This window comes from Henckelia pumila, chromosome 2 (genome assembly GCF_033568475.1).
Source record: "Henckelia pumila isolate YLH828 chromosome 2, ASM3356847v2, whole genome shotgun sequence".
Taxonomy (NCBI): Eukaryota; Viridiplantae; Streptophyta; class Magnoliopsida; order Lamiales; family Gesneriaceae; genus Henckelia; species Henckelia pumila.
The window spans coordinates 11589014-11608498 of record NC_133121.1 but is presented as its reverse complement, the minus strand read 5'-3'; the positions used below and the strand labels follow the sequence as shown (position 1 = coordinate 11608498).

Sequence of the window (19485 nt, the reverse complement as noted above, 5' to 3'; positions counted from 1 at the left end):
ATATATATGAATACGTCCACTAGTTTTTTTTTTTTTTAAACAAATACGTCCACTAGTTATAATGTATGATTAACACAGATAAATGTTTTTTTTATACATGCCGCCTCATCAAGCACACTATCGGTTTTTTGGAATTTCAATTTTCCCGTTGCTTTACAATTATGATTCGTAATAAAATTTTAATCTTATTCTATATCTTTTAATTTTTTGGAGTTTTTAATTATTTCCTGTGATAACAAATATACAATTGCACCACAAATTAGAAAAAAAAGTAAAAAATTTCTAAGAAAACCAAGTCCATAACCTAAATTCGTGCCACGTGTTTAGAAATTGATTATATAGTTTTATTTTATCATAAACAATTTCGTCAACATAAAATGGTTACGCGTCTAATCATGCCACGTGTTTAGAAATTGATTCCATAGTTTTATTTTATCATAACAATTTCGTCGAAATAAAATGGTTACGCGTCTAAAAAAAATAAAGAATTTAAGTATATTTTCAACTATGTTTGTATAGACAGTGTCAACTCCACCATCTAATTAGGTAAGGGAAAGAAGGGAAGGTATTATATAACTTGAGGTCCTTTAATATTCTTCCCCTATTTGCGAATTAGAGAAATAATATAGTGGAGTAGATGGATCTCAGAAATTGAGGTATATAATATGTTTAATTCTTCTTCTATCTGATAAATTAATTAATTCTATAATATGTTTGATTATTTTGCTAATTCTATAATATGGTCACCATTTTCCTCTTAATCTCTTTATATATAGATCTTTGTCACTTGTACAATTTGATCTTCATTTTTTTGTGCAGAAAAACAATTCTGAAAACACAGGCAAAAGACTGCATCAGGTAAGTCTTCTCTACTATAGTAACTGTGGTAGTTTTATTTTTATCCTCAAAATAGCACCAGATAAAAACTACTCCAGTAATTGCTTCTCTGTTTTTTTTTTTTTACCTTCATTTGATACGTGTAAACCTACTACTTGAAATTTTTTTTTTCTGTGTTTTGATATTATTTTAGCTTAACATAAAATTAATAGATACACTAAATGGTCTTTATGTTCTTTACACAATGGCTTCTTCATTTCTTTTCCTTTTAATCAAAGAGTATTATTCGTACTCAAAAAACGTCAAGTTTGTAATTGATGATCTTTGAAAACTATATTAATCTTTTATTGTTATTTTTTTTTTCCGTGGATTGACACTCAGAAGTAATATGTATAATGTCTAAATACTGTGATCATATCTAAATACAACAAAAGCTAGCGATCGAAAGAAGAATTTTTGTCAGTCACTAGACGATCTTTACGTATAGCAACACTATATGGTTTTTATGTTACATAATAGCTTCTCTTAATCTTTATAACTTGCAGCAGAACAACGAATAATTGAATGAACAAGAATGGCAGAGAGTGCGGCATCGTTTCTCTTCAATCGGCTTACGCTCTTCCTTCAACAGGAGCGAGAATTGCTTGGAGGGATTGGAGACAATGCGTTGTATATTCGAGATGAATTAGGACAGATGAGGGCATTCCTTCGAGTTGCTGAAGAGAAAGAAGAAACTGATCATCCTCAACTCAAAGAATGGGTCAAGCAAGTGCGCGAGATCTCTTACGACACTGAAGACGTCCTCGAAACATACATGCTCAAACTAGCCCGTTTACAATATCCTGATTCATATGGATACAAACGATACATCAAAAACCCTTATACCGCGGTGAAAAAATTGATGGTCAGCCACCGAATTGCGTCCGAGTTCCAAAAAATAAATTTGAGAATGGAAAACGTTACCAAGACTCAGATGACATTGAAAGGCATTTATGATTTCAAGGATCAAGGATCCAGCAGCAAAACGTACGACACTCGAGGTGATGCGCTTCTATTAGAAGAAGAAGAGGTTTTGGGCATTGAAGAACCAAAGAAAAAGCTTGTAGGGTGGCTGAAGCATACTGATGATGGGCTTATGGTCATTTCAGTGGTTGGCATGGGTGGGTTGGGCAAAACGACCCTCGTTAAAAAGGTCTATGATGATGCATCGGTGAAGGCCAATTTCGATAGTCATGTGTGGGTTACCGTTTCAGAAAATTTCAACTTAGAGCGTCTTTTGCGAGACATGATTAACCAGCTTGCTCATGAAGTCAAGCTACAACCGCCTCAAAATCTGGAAGCAATGGATGCGGATGAAATGAAAGAATATGTTTATAAGTTTCTCAAGGATAAAACTTACATGACTGTCCTTGATGATGTTTGGAATATCGACGTGTGGGAATCCATCAGGTATGCATTTCCAAGAAATAGTGCTTGTGGCCGCATCATCATCACAAGTCGCTCATACCACGTAGGCAATGCTGCTTGTAGGGAGACATGTGGCCATATGTATAATTTAGAACCTTTAACTGTTGATAATTCGAAAACGCTGTTTTACAAAAAGGCATTTCCACAAAACTCATGTCCTCCTTATTTAAAGGAAATCTCAGAAAGTATCTTAAAGAGATGTGAGGGATTGCCGCTTGCAATTGTCGTCATTGGTGGGCTTCTAGCAACCAAGAACAACAATTTCGAAGATTGGAAAATATTTGAGCGTACCATTGGTGTTGAATTACAAGGAAACAATCTCAAAATGATGAACAGATTATTGTCTCTGAGTTATTATGACTTGCCCTACTACCTCAAAGCATGCTTCTTGTACTTGAGCATCTTTCCAGAAGATGAATTGCTTGAGAAGTGGGAAGTAATAAGACTATGGGTGGCAGAAGGTTTTGTGGAGGAAAAAGAAGGAATGACATTGGAAGAAGTGGCAGAGACCTATTTGAATGAGCTTCTCAAGAGAAGTCTAATCCAGATAGCAAATACAGATCTTGATGGAAGTTCATTTTTCCTTCGTATACACGACATTCTAAGAGAATACATCATTTCAAAATCAAGAGAACAAAATCTTTTTAAAGTAACGAGCGGAGGAGAAAGGGTGTATCCTGATAAGATCCGACACATGGCAATTTACGGTAGATTTAAAGAGAGAGACGAATTTCCTAAGGTTAAGTATCTTCGGTCTTTGTTTTGGTTGGAGTTTGCAGATTCAAAATCAGGACTCGATTTCCATAAGGTTTTGGGGCATTGCAAACTACTGAAGGTATTGAATCTAGATGAGGCTCCAATGGAAACTATCCCAAAGGAAGTATTCAAACTATATCACCTCAAATATCTCTGCTTAAGCAGAACAAATGTCAAAGGCATTCCAAAAGCAATCGGAAATCTTCAAAACCTAGAGACATTGGATCTCGAGCAATCCGAAGTGATCGAATTGCCCATCGAGATTTTGAAGCTTCGCAGACTTCGGCATCTCCTAATAGGATCAAAACACTACGCAACCCCAGAGTTATTTGATTGGTTCCAAGGCTTGAAAATGCCATATGAAATAGGATCTTACTTGACATCCTTACAAACTCTACATTGGATAGACGCAGAGGAAACAAATGGCATTAAAATAGTGGGAGAAGTAGGGAAGCTAACTCAACTCCGAAGATTAGGAATCACAAAGCTGAGAAGAGAAGATGGAAGAGATCTTTGCTCGTCGCTGGTGAAACTAACCAACCTGCGGTGGCTATACATTTCAGGGATTAACGAGGATGAGGTGATAGATTTGGATAACTATCAGTCTTCTTTTACTCTGCCATTTCTTCATACAATTATCCTACATGGACATTTGGAGAAGTTTCCTCGGTGGGTGTGTTGGCTTCATGGGCTGACTGTAGTACAATTATGGTGGAGTAGACTCATAGAGGATCCATTACAACACCTTGAAGATTTGCCGAATCTGGTATGCCTACAGATGGGTATGTTTGCATATGAAGGCGAAGAATTAATTTTCAAGGGCGGAAAATTTAAGAAGCTTGAAAGATTGAGCCTTTTGAAATTAAGAGGATTGACAAGTGTGAGAGTGGAGAAGGATTGCATGTCTCATCTGAAACGATTTGATTTAGAGGAATGTGAAGAAATGGAGGAGTTGCCGGAGGGCATCGAGCATTTGAGCAATCTTGAGCATGTGAGCATCGCAATAATGTCGGAGAAATTCAAGAGGAGACTTGCGGAGGAGAAACACAAAGGAGGACATGAATGGAAGCTTGCACATATTCCTCGAATTGAGGTTTGGGATTATGTCGATAATGAATGGAAAATACAACTACTCTGATCATAAAACTATTAATAATTTGTGTAAGGATTAGTAATTTAATTGAGAAATTGTTCGACATGTATCATATACTTTATGAAAAATGCTATATGTACAAATGAGATAACAAGTTAGGTTACACTTTATTTGAAAAAAAAATTCAAAAATATATTTAGGATAATTTTGTAATTACAAATGCAATTTGTAAACCAACTTGTAATCCAATTTGTACATGTAGCATGATCTTTTATTTTAATTCACAAAAACTTATATAAGACGGTCTCAATGGTCAATTTTGTGAGACGAGTCTCCTATTTTTATCACTCATTAAAAAATATTATTTTTTATGCCAAAATTTTCTCAAAATTTTTCATGAAGCGCAGTTCAAAAATTCTACACTATTAGTCGTAGTCGAAACTCTGCCACAAATTATTGAAAGATATGCTTAAAAGTTTTAAATAAATAATTTATGCACAAAAGCTATAAAATACATGCTTTCAAAAATTATATTTTCGTTGTGAAAGGAATATTTTATTCATTAAAATCATCCTATTTTGAAAAAGATTTTATTTAATATCTTTTATCTTTCTTGGACATGAAGTTATTTATTTCTTTGATTAACTTGATTTGAGATATGATTAAGTTTATCAGAATATTGTATTATCTTATATCTATTGATTTAATTCCTTTATTATGTAGATTTGTTTTGATCTAAAAGGAACAAGATCTAGAGTCCTATGTCTACAAGGAAAGTACTACAAGGAAGAAATCTAGTCTATATATTGGAGTAAAGAGATCGACCAAAGTAGAGAGTTTTTTGAGAGCTTGAAATACGTACATTGAAGAAATAACTGAAGAAGATTTGATCGATTGATTGTGAGTTGAAGCCTTGAAGGACACTCGAAGATTGGTGATCAAGAAGTGTACGGATCGTGTGATTGTGGCTTCAACATATTTTTCTCCTTATTTCGTTTTCGTTATTCTATTTCATATAGAATGTTTTTAGGAGAAATTTTATTGTTTATTTTCTCACTTGTTTTGAGAAATTGATTTTTACAATAATCACTAGTTTTAGGGTTGTAAAACTCTTTGAAAGTTTTTTCTAGTGAAGTTTTGCCTTGAGGCGCTGCAAGAGTATTTTATACTCTTGCTTAAATCATTTGAGTGTATTTATTAGGTTTCTTGTTTATTTTATTTACACTTTAATTTTATTCCACTGCAAATTACTCAAGGTGTTATAGTAGGTGTTGTCAACACCTCAAACAGTTTATGTGCAACCATTATTTCCTTACAAGTGGCATCAGAGTCATATTCTTGATACACTAAGAACTGATCTTGGTTGTTTATTTTATTACAGGGAATAAGATGGACTCATCGTCTGTTGCGAACTCGTTTCTGAAACCTTCGGTTCTTGATAACACGAATTACGCACTATGGAAGAATAGGATGTGATATACTATTAAAGCTATGGATGTTCGTGCTTGGCAAAGCATTCTGACTGGTTGGACTCCTCCAAAGATGCGAGATGAAGATGAAGACTATATCATCAAGAAAGAAGAAAATTGGACTGCCGAGGAAATGCAAAGCTCAAGCTACAATGCTAAGGCACTCAATGCAATCCTTGCAACTGTGTATATGAGGATGTATGGGATCATATCTGACTGCACTATTGCTAAGGATGCATGGGATGCTCTTCAAGAACACTGTGAAGGAACAGATAGTGTGAGAAGAACAAGATTGAGATTGTTAAACGCAAAATTTGAGAGAATCAGGATGGATGAGAATGAGACTATTGCTGAGTATGATAAGAAACTTAGGGAGATAGCTACAGAGGTGCATGCTCTTGGAGGACCTATTGCTAGTGAAGCTATGGTGAACAAGGTTCTTCGATCCTTGCCTAAAAGATTCAATGGAAAGATTTGGGCGCTTGAAAAAGTAAAGGACACTTCAAAGATGAAGATGACTGAACTAATAAGCATCCTTCAAGTTTTTGAGATGAGCAATACAGAACAAGAGAAGGATAAAGGAAAATCAATAGCTCTTCAAGCTTCAAAGCCTTCATATGAGGAATATGTTCAATTTCATCAAGAAGTTCATCAATCTGATTTAGAAGATGATTCGATCTCTCTCATGACTAAGAAATTCAATGATTATCTAAAGAAGATGAAAGAATCAAGGAAGATGGATCATAAACTCAAGGCTCCAATGTTCTCCAACAAGCCCTTAAGGATTACTGAACCAGAACAATCTCCAAAGAAACCTGCTGATATTCCTAAGCCTCGGATGATGTTGGAAGGAAAGAAGAAATTTGTCTCAAAGAAGTTGGACACGGTTCAATGTCATGCGTGTCAAGGCTTTAAACACTATGCAAATGAGTGTGCCAACACGCTTAAAAAAGGGATGAACACGTCTTTGAGTGATGAAGAGAAGAACAGGAAGATGAAGAGAGTCATACTGCCTTATCTGCCTTACTGGAAAGCAAGAAGAAGTTTCAAGTCAATCCTTTAGGTGTTACCACACCTGACCGCAACATCTTCCAAAGGTCAGTTTGTTTGAATTCCTCCATTACTGATAATATGTGTGATAATGATACATGTGAAGAGACAATGTCCATAGAAGAAGCTCGGATGATGTTTGAAGAATTACATACTGATTAGATTGAAAGGAATAAGATGAATATTATCCTTTCAAAGGAAAATTCTGATCTAAAGGCTGATGTGTCAAGGCTGAAAGTCATGCTGAGTAAGAAAGACATGGAATTAAGCCAAGTGAAGGAATAACTCAGAAAGGCAAAAGCTACATTGGCTAAGTTTAATTCAAGCACCACCAAGCTTGATTCTCTACTTATGATGGGAAGAGATGATACGGCTGGTTTAGGATTTGAAAATAGTATTTTTGAGGTTGGTGAAAGTTCAAAAGACCATGTGTTTGTTAAGGAAAGTAGCAGTTTTGTAAACGTAAGCAAAAAGGCTTTACCAATTGTTCCTCCGAAACCAAAGCCACAGCCTACTACTCCTTCTGTGTCTAAGAGAAAACGAAAGTACATCTGTCACTATTGTAATAGACCTGGTCATATCAAACCATACTGTTTTAACCTGCAGGAAGACTACAGGTATAGATCTGCTCTGAAGGTGTTGCCTAAGGTGTTGCCAACACCTCCCCACAACATCTACAGAAACAGATCATATGTAAGAAAGGTTTGGGTACCAAAAGCTGATATTCAATGTCATGTGATTTATACTGCTTTGAGAACTAATGTTTCAGGTGCAAGGTACTTTGATAGCGGCAGCTCACGTCATATGACAGGATCCAAGAAGTTTCTCACTAACTATGTTGAACAGAAAAGTGGAAAAGTAACCTATGGTGGAGGTTCAAAGGGAAACATTGTTGGAAAGGGAACTCTGAATGTTGCTAGTTTACCTAAGCTTCGCAATGTGCTTCATGTTGAAGGATTAACCGCAAATCTAATAAGCATAAGCCAACTTTGTGATGATAATTTTCATGTGAAATTTGATAAGAAATTATGCAAATTTTTTGATGATTCAAATCTCTGTGTCATGACAGGTACTAGGTCATCTGACAACTGCTATCAACTCGGAGAAGAGATGGCTTGTAGGCACACAAAAGTGAATGAGTTTGACCTATGGCATCAAAAATTAGGTCATGAAAATTTCAAGACATTAAAGAACTTGAGTAAGTTAGATGCTGTGAGAGGTATGCCTAACTTAAAATCTGGTGTTCCATTTGTTTGTGAAGCGTGTCAAAAAGGGAAGAAGACTAGGGTGTCACACGAGGTGTTGCCAACATCTGTGACAACACGCTGCCTTGAGCTTTTACATATGGACTTGATGAGTCCAATGGATGTTAAAAGCTTTGGCGGTAAGATATATTCTTTTGTTTGTGTGGATGATTTCTCATGATATACATGGGTAAATTTTCTAAGAGAAAAATCAGACACATTTGATGCATTCAAGAAACTGCTCACCAAAAGTTTGAACTTATACAATCTGAAGGTAATCAGAATTCGTTCTGACCATGGTAAGGAGTTCGAAAACTCTTCTTTTGCTAGCTTGTGTAATAAGAAAGGTATTTCTCATGAATTTTCTGTCCCTAAAACTCCACAACAAAATGAGATTGCTGAAAGGAAAAATAGGACTTTGCAAGAAATGGCAAGAGTGATGCTAAGTTCAAAAAATATTTCAAAACATTTTTGGGCTGAAGCCTTGAATACTGCATGTCATATTACAAATAGAGTTTATTTGAAGAATGATACTACTATGACATCCTATGAAATTCTCATGGGAAAGAGGCCAAACCTTAAATATTTTCATGTTTTTGGATGTGTATGTCACATTTTGAATGATAGAGATCATCTTGCTAAATTTGACGCAAAAAGTGATAAGTGTATGTTCTTAGAATATTCATCAAAAAGCCGAGCCTATAGGATGTATAACTTGAGAACAAGGACTATTTTTGAATCAATTAATGTTGTTTTTGATGACTTTGCAGATCTAAAGAAGAAAACAGCTGAGGATGAAGTTAATGATCTGCTGGATAATTCTGGAAATATAAATGTTGTCAAAGAAGTGTTGCCAACACCTCCGACAACACCTCCTACAGAAAATCCAGATTCAAAAGTTGAAAAGCCTACTGATGAGAATACTGATGAAAACAGTGAGGTAAATTGTAACGTCCTAGAACTTCTACTGGAATTTTTTTTTTTTAAACTCTCTAATAATAAAATAATGAATATAAATATATATATATGTCCATACATATATATATCGTACTTAAAAATAACTTTACTTAATTTAAAATACAAATACACAAAAGATACAATAAAATTACACGCATGCAATTAAATACTTAAAAATAATTACTAAATAATAATTTATAAGAATGTCATAATAAAACTCCTGAATAATATTTCTTTCACAAAAATTCATGAAAACTTAGAAAATAAATACTTAAATCTAAAATCCATGCATATACTAAAAATATATAATAATAAAACCTATGCGGAAATAAATGTTCTAGTCTCAACATAAAATTCATAATAAAGCGATGGTCATGGGTACTAGCCGCCTCGATACTCATACGCCCTCGCCGCCAGTCGGAAACACATTAACTTCATTAACATTCTGCTCACCTGCACCATTTAAATCTAGTGAGCCTAGAGGCTCAGCACGTTCTATCCTTACATAACAAAATGAAACTACACACAAGCACACATTATATAAAATACGTGCATAATAATTATACGTGCATGATCTTAAAATAATATGCGTATAAACATGAAATAAATAATTATATTGCATCCTCATCATGCTAAACATAAACATCATATTTAATGAATCTCATAAAATGACTTATCATGATTTCTTAGTTCTCAACAGGTCGTATCCATGTCGGTGGCATCATACTAAGCGATTGATCAATCTATAAACCAACGTACGCGGCGGTGGGGTTTCCACCTCTGTGCTGCCACTTCACCAGCCCTCTCAGCTGGATCCATAAGCTCATCATACATAAACATTATCAGGAAGGTCATCGGGCCCAGGTATCCCGGCCTCCAACCACATCACTTTCCACCTTCACTTCAACTTCCATAAAAATGTATTTTTCTTAACATGCACTTAAACTTATCATAAAAATTATTAATGATGCATGAACATAAAAATTCTCTTTATTTCATGAAAATTTGTCCGTAAATATATATTTAATTTATTTTTCTTAAAAATCCTACTTATATAGCTAATTAAATACATGCATGAATTAAATATATATTTACGGACCCTTTTTATTTTCCATGGACTTGTTCGAGCTGCTGACCACTTGACTTAAATCCATAAATTCCTAGACTGACCCAATAAGCATTAAGCCCAACATGACCTGACCCATTAATTCTCATGGACCCCCAGGTCCATGGCAAACTAATTGGCTCACTTAAAACATAAATTAAGTCCATTTAAATTGATTAACTCAATATTAATTTAATAATTATTAATTATCTCATTAACTCTTAGTCCGGCCCATTAACCTAAAAATTAGCCCATTAAATTACTAAACCAACATGACTTGGCCTAATAATTCTCATGGATCACACGGCCCATGAAAAATTAGTGGGCTCACCTCCATAATTAATGAAGCCCATTAAGTTAGTCCAATTAATTAATTAATCAAGCCCAACCCATCAATTAACTACTTAAACTCTTAATTAATTAAAATAACAGACCCAAGCCCAAATAATAAAATATAGACCCGGAATAAAAATATTTTGACCCATCAAGACTTGACCCAACCCGGACCCGGACCTAATGACCCGAGCCCGGCTCACTTGAAACCATAGAACCCGACCCTAACCTATCCTCAAACCCCCTTGCGGCAGCTGCCGCCTTAGCCCCTTAAACACCTTGCTCCGCCCACCACCGGCCGGATCTCCGACACCTGGACCACCCCAGGGTCCAGGTGGAATCCCAGCCTGGGGCCTGGCTCGAGCCAAGCCCTGCATGGCTCGGCCACAGCCCCTAAATCCCAAGAAAACACCACGCAGCCCCTCCCATGGAACAGCCATTACTCCCCTTAACTTTTTGACCAGCTCCGGCCACCCATGGCCGGAGCTCCGACACCTGGACCACCCCAGGGTCTAGGTGCAACCCCTGGACCAGGCCTGGCTCGAGCCAAGCCTTGCATGGCTCGGCCAAGGCCCCTAAAGCCCATGCAACCTGCGCAAGCCCCTTTTCTGGACAGCCCATGATACTTTGCATGTTTCGACCAGCTCCGGCCTCCAAAGGCCGGAGATCCAGCACCTGGACCACCCCAGGATCCAAGTGCATCCCTCGGACCAGGTCTGGCCCAAGCCAAGACTTGCATGGCTCGGCCAAGGCCCATAAACCAAACAGCTCCCTCTGCCCGCCTAGCTGCTGTCCCAGCCCCTTTTCCCTTGGTTCCAGCCCTTCCAGCCGTGAACCACCTTGCCTAAACCGACCCCTATGAACCCACCTAGACCCATGAATGATCAGCCAGTAGTTCGAACCAATCCATGTCCAGAAATAGTGCAAAACCGAGCCATGAAGTGCAAAAACGTGAGGAACATGCATGAACTTTAATGTTTTCTTTTCTAGATCATAACACATGCAATATCAGATCTTGTAAGCATAAAATCTTTGTAATATGATTTAAATGGTGGCCAAGAATGGATTCGAGACGTGCCTTGATAATTATTTAGACGAAATGACGTAAACGATGCGTATCGGGCTCGTCGGGACGAACGGATCTTCTAAATAATCCAAAAAACCTTCAAAGATCGGCTATGGGGCTAGGAAAACTCTGATGGAACATGAAAATGGTGGAGAAGATGGTGATGGAGGCGGCTAAGAGGTGAGGCGTGGGTTTGGGAGGGATTTAGGGTATAATATTTAGGATAATCTAGGTTAAATAATTAATAGATAATTAGGATAATTAAATACTCTAATTTTAAAATTTAAAATACATTCTAATTTGCTAAAACTAAGTAAATCCCGAAATTATTATTAATGGGATTTTTAAAGCTTAATAAAAGTCATTAAAATGACTTATTTTGGGTAAAAATGGACATATAAATATACATATATATAAATACCATAATTTTCTTAAAATCTTACCTTAAAATAATATTTTAAGGCTCCTAAAAATCTCATAAAATATTTTGGGTAAAAACTAACATCTCGTCCGTCCACGGTCCCGCCTACGCGATCATAAAATAAACTTTCTCAAATAAATTCATAAATCACATCATACCGATTTAAATTCCGAAACAATATTTAAAACATTCCAATAAATCACATAATTCACATAATAACATATAAAATTAATTTAACACATTTTCACATTATTTTAAAATTATTAAATCTCCTAGTTATGCATGCGGATTTACGTGACGAATTTTTGGGCGTTACAATTCTTCCCCCCTTAAATGAAATTTCGTCCTCGAAATTTGATTTAACTTAGTCTTCTAACACCACATGACTAAACTATTTAAAAATTAAATGAAACATCCTAAAACTTCTACTGAATTTTTTTTTTAAAACTCTCTAACTATAACATAATGAATATATATATGCCCATACATATATATATCATACTTAAAAATAACTTCACTTAATTTAAAAATCTAAAATTCAACTTAAATATCAAAAATTCTAACTTGTCAAACTTAAATATACAATTCATAACTTAATCTACAAATCTAAATGTCAAACTTACGTCTCATAAATTATCAAACTTAGTTTTCTAAAAGTATATCATTCTAGTCATCCTCGTGTGTAATACGTCTCAAAAGCATACTATAATTTTCGTAAATTCTCCACGTAACCGCATTGCATAACTAAGTGTTTTTAACTTTAAGACTGTCATAATTTTAAATTCTACTTTCATAAATCGTTAAAACATAAGTCATGTGTTCCATGCATAAAACATAATTTAAATCATTTAAAATTTACAGACTGGCAGTGCGGCTTCTGAGATCCGTGAAGCAGGCTAGTCACTCTCCAAGGACCATGGCTCTGATACCAAATGAAACGTCCTAGAAATTCTACTGGAATTTTTTTTTTAAACTCTCTAATAATAAAATAATGAATATAAATATATATATGTCCATACATATATATATCGTACTTAAAAATAACTTTACTTAATTTAAAATACAAATACACAAAAGATACAATAAAAGTACACGCATGCAATTAAATACTTAAAAATAATTACTAAATAATAATTTATAAGAATGCCATAATAAAACTCCTAAATAATATTTCTTTCACAAAAATTCATGAAAACTTAGAAAATAAATACTTAAATCTAAAATCCATGCATATACTAAAAATCTATAATAATAAAACCTATGCGGAAATAAATGTTCTAGTCTCAACATAAAATTCATAATAGAGCGATGGTCACGGGTACTAGCCGCCTGGATACTCATACGCCCTCACCGCCAGTCGGGAACACATTAACTTCATTAACATTCTGCTCACCTGCACCATTTAAATCTAGTGAGCCTAGAGGCTCAGCACGTTCTATCCTTACATAACAAAATGAAACCACACACAAGCACACATCATATAAAATACGTGCATAATAATTATACGTGCATGATCTTAAAATAATATGCGTATAAACATGAAATAAATAATTATATTGCATCCTCATCATGCTAAACATAAACATCATATTTAATGAATCTCATAAAATGACTTATCATGATTTCTTAGTTCTCAACAGGTCGTATCCATGTTGGTGGCATCATACTAAGCGATTGATCAATCTATAAACCAACGTACGCGGCGGTGAGGTTTCCACCTCTGTGCTGCCACTTCACCAGCCCTCTCAGCTGGATCCATAACCTCATCATACATAAACATTATCAGGAAGGTCACCGGGCCCAGGTATCCCGGCCTCCAACCACATCACTTTCCACCTTCACTTCAACTTCCATAAAAATGTATTTTTCTTAACATGCACTTAAACTTATCATAAAAATTATTAATGATGCATTAACATAAAAATTCTCTTTATTTCATGAAAATTTGTCCGTAAATATATATTTAATTTATTTTTCTTAAAAATCCTACTTATATAGCTAACTAAATACATGCATGAATTAAATATATATTTACGGACCCTTTTTATTTTCCATGGACTTGTTCGAGCTGCTGACCACTTGACTTAAACCCATAAATTCCTAGACTGACCCAATAAGCATTAAGCCCAACATGACCTGACCCATTAATTCTCATGGACCCCCAGGTCCATGGCAAACTAATGGGCTCACTTAAAACATTAATTAAGCCCATTTAAATTGCTTAACTCAATATTAATTTAATAATTATTAATTATATCATTAACTCTTAGTCCGGCCCATTAACCTAAAAATTAGCCCATTAAATTACTAAACCAACACGACTTGGCCTAATAATTCTCATGGATCACACGGCCCATGAAAAATTAGTGGGCTCACCTCCATAATTAATAAAGCCCATTAAGTTAGTCCAATTAATTAATTAATCAAGCCCAACCCATCAATTAACTACTTAAACTCTTAATTAATTAAAATAACAAACCCAAGCCCAAATAATAAAATCTAGACCCGGAATAAAAATATTTTGACCCATCAAGACTTGACCCAACCCGGACCCAAACCCAAAGACCCGAGCCCGGCTCACTTGAAACCATAGAACCCGACCCTAACCTATCCTCAAACCCCCTTGCGGCAGCTGCCGCCTTAGCCCCTTAAACACCTTGCTCCGCCCACCACCGGCCGGAGCTCCGGCACCTGGACCACCCCAGGGTCTAGGTGCAATCCCAGCCTGGGGCCTGGCTCGAGCCAAGCCCTGCATGGCTCGGCCACAACCCCTCCCATGGAACAGCCATTACTCCCCTTAACTTTCTGACCAGATCCGGCCACCCATGGCCGGAGCTCCGACACCTGGACCACCCCAGGGTCTAGGTGCAACCCCTGGACCAAGCCTGGCTCGAGCCAAGCCTTGCATGGCTCGGCCAAGGCCCCTAAACCCAATGCAACCTGCGCAGGCCCCTTTTCTGGACAGCCCATGATACTTTGCATGTTCCGACCAGCTCCGGTACCTGGACCACCCCAGGGTCCAAGTGCATCCCTCGGACCAGGCCTGGCCCGAGCCAAGCCTTGCATGGCTCGGCCAAGGCCCATAAACCAAACAGCTCCCTCTGCCCGCCTAGCTGCTGTCCCAGCCCCTTTTCCCTTGTTCCAGCCCTTCTAGCCGTGAACCACCTTGCCTAAACCAACCCCATGAACCCACCTAGACCCATGAACGATCAGCCAGCAGTTCGAACCAAGCCATGTCCAGAAATAGTGCAAAACCGAGCCATGAAGTGCAAAAACGCGAGGAACATGCATGAACTTTAATGTTTTCTTTTCTAGATCATAACACATGCAATATCAGATCTTGTAAGCATAAAATCTTTGTAATATGATTTAAATGGTGGCCAATAATGGATTCGAGACGTGCCTTGATAATTATTTGGATGAAACGACGTAAACGACGTGTATCGTGCTCGCCGGGACGAACGGATCTTCTAAATAATCCAAAAAACCTTCAAAGATTGGCTATGGGGCTGGGAAAACTCTGATGGAACGTGAAAATGGTGGAGAATATGGTGATGGAGGTGGCTAAGAGGTGAGGCGTGGGTTTGGGAGGGATTTAGGGTATAATATTTAGGATAATCTAGGTTAAATAATTAATAGATAATTAGGATAATTAAATACTCTAATTTTAAAATTTAAAATACATTCTAATTTTCTAAAACTAAGTAAATCCCAAAATTATTATTAATGGGATTTTTAAAGCTTAATAAAAGTCATTAAAATGACTTATTTTGGGTAAAAACGGACATATAATATACATATATATAAATACCATAATTTTCTTAAAATCTTACCTTAAAATAATATTTTAAGGCTCCTAAAAATCTCATAAAATATTTTGGATGAAAACTAACATCTCGTCCGTCCACGGTCCCGCCTACTCGATCATAAAATAAACTTTCTCAAATAAATTCATAAATCACATCATACCGATTTAAATGCCGAAACAATATTTAAAACATGCCAATAAATCACATAATTCACATAATAACATATAAAATTAATTTAACACATTTTCACATTATTTTAAAATTATTAAATCTCCTAGTTATGCATGCGGATTTACGTGACGAATTTCTGGGCGTTACATAAACGAAGTTGGAAAGAATGTTGCAAGCAGAATTTAGAAGAATCACCCAATCTCACAGGTCATTGGAGATGTGTATGGAGACTTGCAAACTCGAAGGAAAGAGAAAGTGGATTATCGAAAGATGGCAGGTTTGTTGTGGATGAGTTCCACGTATTTTCAGGTAAGATTCTCTTGTTTCGTGTCAAAAATTGAACCAAAAAAAGTTGAAGAGGCTTTAAAAGATGAATTTTGGGTTAATGCTATGCATGAAGAGTTAGAACAATTTGTAAGGAATGAAGTTTGGTACTTGGTACCGTGTCCTGCTCATGATAATATCATAGGAACTAAATGGATTTTTAAGAATAAAACTGATGAGTCGGGAAACATCGTTAGAAACAAAGCTAGGTTGGTAGCTCAAGGGTATACACAGGTTAAAGGGGTGGATTTTGATGAAACCTTTGCTCCTGTAGCCCGCATTGAGTCTGTCCGACTTTTTCTTGTTGTTTCATGTTATATGGGAATGAAACTGTTTCAAATGGATGTAAAAAGTGCTTTTTTGAATGGGAACCTAAATGAAGAATTTTATGTGAAAAAACCTAAAGGGTTTGAGGATTCAAATCATCTTGATTATGTGTATTAATTGAAAAATGCATTGTATGGATTAAAGCAAGCACCACGTGCATGGTATGGAAGACTCACTGAGTACTTGCTTAATATTGGCTTCAAAAGAGGTGAAGTGGATAAGACTTTATTTGTGCAAAAGTTTCAAGGTAATATCTTAATTTGCCAAATTTATGTGGATGATATAATATTTTCTGCTTCAAATGATAAACTTGTTGATGATTTTGTGAAGTGCATGTCTTCTACATTCGAGATGAGTATGGTTGATGAGTTAACTTATTTTTTGGGATTACAAGTGAAAAAAATGCATGATGGTATATTTTTGTGTCAAAGCAAGTATGCTAAAAATCTTGTGAAGAAGTTTCTGAATGACAACAGTAAACACATGTGCATACCTTTGGTGTCTAATAAAAAACTATCTAGAGAGGATGTTGCCGAAGGTGTTGACAACACCCTCTACAGAAGCATGATTGGTAGTATTTTATATTTAAGTGCTACTAGACCTGATATCATGTATAGTCTTTGTCTGTGTGCTAGATACCAGTCTAACCCAAAAATTACTCACTTAAAGGCTGTGAAACGTATACTGAAATATGTGGCAGAAACTTTGAATTTGGGTTTGTGGTACACTAAAGAAACCAATTCGAATTTGGTAGGGTTTTGTGATGCTGATTGGGCTAGGGATTTAGATAAGAGAAAGAGCACTTCGGGAGGATGTTTCAATTTGAGGAATAACTTAGTGTCATGGTACAGTAAAAAACAAAACTGTGTCTCCCTGTCTACTGCCGAGTCTGAGTATGTTGCTGTTGGTAGTAGTTGTTCACAACTTTTGTGGATGAATCAAATGTTGAGTGATTATGGTGTTAATAGTGATACTCCTATTGTGTACTGTGATAATTCTAGTGACATCGATATATCCAAAAATCCAGTACAACACTCGAACCAAACACATTGACATTAGACATCACTTCATTCGAGATTTGATCGAGAAAAGCATGATCTTAATTGAGTTTGTTGGGACAAATAACCAATTAGCTGATATATTCACAAAAGCTTTGGATTTCGAGAGATTTTCCAGTCTAAGGAAGTCTCTCAGTATGTGTGCATTATAGTCAGAACCGAGATGTTGTCAGGAGTGTTGCCAACACCCTGTGACAACACCTTTTCATTCATGTGCATTCTTAGGATCTTAGGCATGTTGCATTCATGCATTCATTTTGTTTTGTGATGTGTTGAATACTTTGTAACAATTGACCAGTTTTCACTTATGATTCTCTGCAAAAATATTTTTACAGTCGAATGAAGCTTAATGAATAATGAGTTCTGACAAAATTACTGAGTAGTGGAGGGTTGTTCGTGTATTCCATGATCTTGTCCCAAGTGAAAAGTAATTTTTCAAAATTGCTAAGTAGTGGAGGGATGTTCGTGTATTTCATGATCTTGTCCCAAGTGAAAAGTGATTTTGCAAAGTCAGAAACTCAAAATAACAAAATGGTAAAAATTCAATCATCTCAATCATCAAATTTGATTGAAGATCAAAATGGAAAAAGCTACCTAAAGGAGTCCAATGAAGACCGTTCCTTTAGTGTGCATGCTACCACTTCTGCAATAATGAATTTAATGGCTGTCTGGTAATAAATTTTTGAGAATCTTAGGGTGTTGCTGGAAGATGTTGCCAACATCGTGGACAACACCTCATTTTTGTCAACATATATTTGGGCATATAATTGCATTTTATTTTTATGTCACACTCTGTTTTAGACATAATTAGGACATGCATATTTTTATTTGTGAATATCTTTGGCCGAAAGGTTATGAATTCTGATCAGACGAAAATTTTTGAATTTGCCCTATCCTCTGAATTTTTGAATTTGAATATGATTGGATTTTGTTTCAGTGGTGTTATACTCTGATGAGGAGTTAAACTTGGGAATATTTTGTGAAATATTTGGGCCTAGATTATCGGTGGAAATCAAGGGATTTATTACCTAATTAAATCAGGATTTGTTACCGTTTTCCGAATTGTTACCGTTGGGATTTTGTTACCGTTGGGGCCTACTCAGAATCCGAGCTAGAATAGGAAAAGATTTGGTGCCTTATATATTTGTGTTCTTATCTGTTTAAGGAAAGATATTATCTCCTTGCATTGTCTCGCACCAATTGTATACTCACTATCTTCAAATTGCCCAAAATTTCTCCTCTGTTCACTCTCTCATATACAAATGGCAGGAAAAGGTTTTGATTCCCATGATATTCATTCTGAGATGGGATACACGGAAGATGCTGCGGAAGGTGTCACAACACCTCCATCACCACACCCTGTGATTGAGCAAGCCATCGTTCCTGTTGCTGAGGAACCTGTGCCCCTGGACTCCATCGCTCCAGGAGAGCCTGGTAATGCTATTGATGTAGAGAATTTGACTTGTGTCCCTGGACTCCCACGAAACCCTTGACTTGACGATCAAAACGTCAAGCAGGTTATAATCCAGACTACACTGCTTCAAAAAGATTCCGTGGAAAGGGTCAATCATCAAGACCATCTCTGGTGAACACTGAATTTACCTCTGGGGATGAAAGCTCCGATGAAGACTTTAAGTTGGTACATCGAAAAAGGGGAAAGGCGAGTGCCATGGAACCCTCTGTTCCAACCATCCCCATTCTGTTTGAATCTGAGGAAAACTCAAAGGGAAGTTCATCTTCTGATGATGAATCCACTGAATCAGATGCTGCTGTTGTGACTGCTGATCAGAAAGATTCATCTGCATCAATTCCTACTGTTGAGGAACCATCATCTGCTGCTCCTCCTATTCTATCTGATGATGAGGAGATGTCAATAGTGTTTTTCCAACAAATAGCCCAGATCTTGGCTAAAATGAAGAAATCAAAAGGCAAGAAGCCTGCTGAAACAACTCATGTTCCAGAATCCGAAGATGAACCAGATGAGGAGATGCTCGCAGA

The 19485-nt window shown here is 36.4% G+C and overlaps 1 protein-coding gene across 5 annotated transcripts in view; it reads left to right on the top strand.

Annotated features, from left to right (window-relative positions):
• Positions 1 to 531: 531 nt before the first annotated feature.
• LOC140881339 (disease resistance protein RPM1-like) overlaps positions 532 to 19485 on the top strand; it is a 50759-nt gene continuing 31805 nt past the window's right edge. The window contains exons 1-4 of one of the 5 annotated variants that reach the window (XM_073286565.1): positions 532 to 656; positions 820 to 858; positions 1386 to 4153; positions 4877 to 5284. In XM_073286565.1, the coding sequence (XP_073142666.1) occupies positions 1412 to 4153; positions 4877 to 4951 (2817 nt within the window). In that variant the 5' untranslated portion in view covers positions 532 to 656; positions 820 to 858; positions 1386 to 1411 and the 3' untranslated portion in view covers positions 4952 to 5284. The other 4 variants (XM_073286563.1, XM_073286562.1, XM_073286566.1 and 1 more) reach the window with 4 other exon arrangements.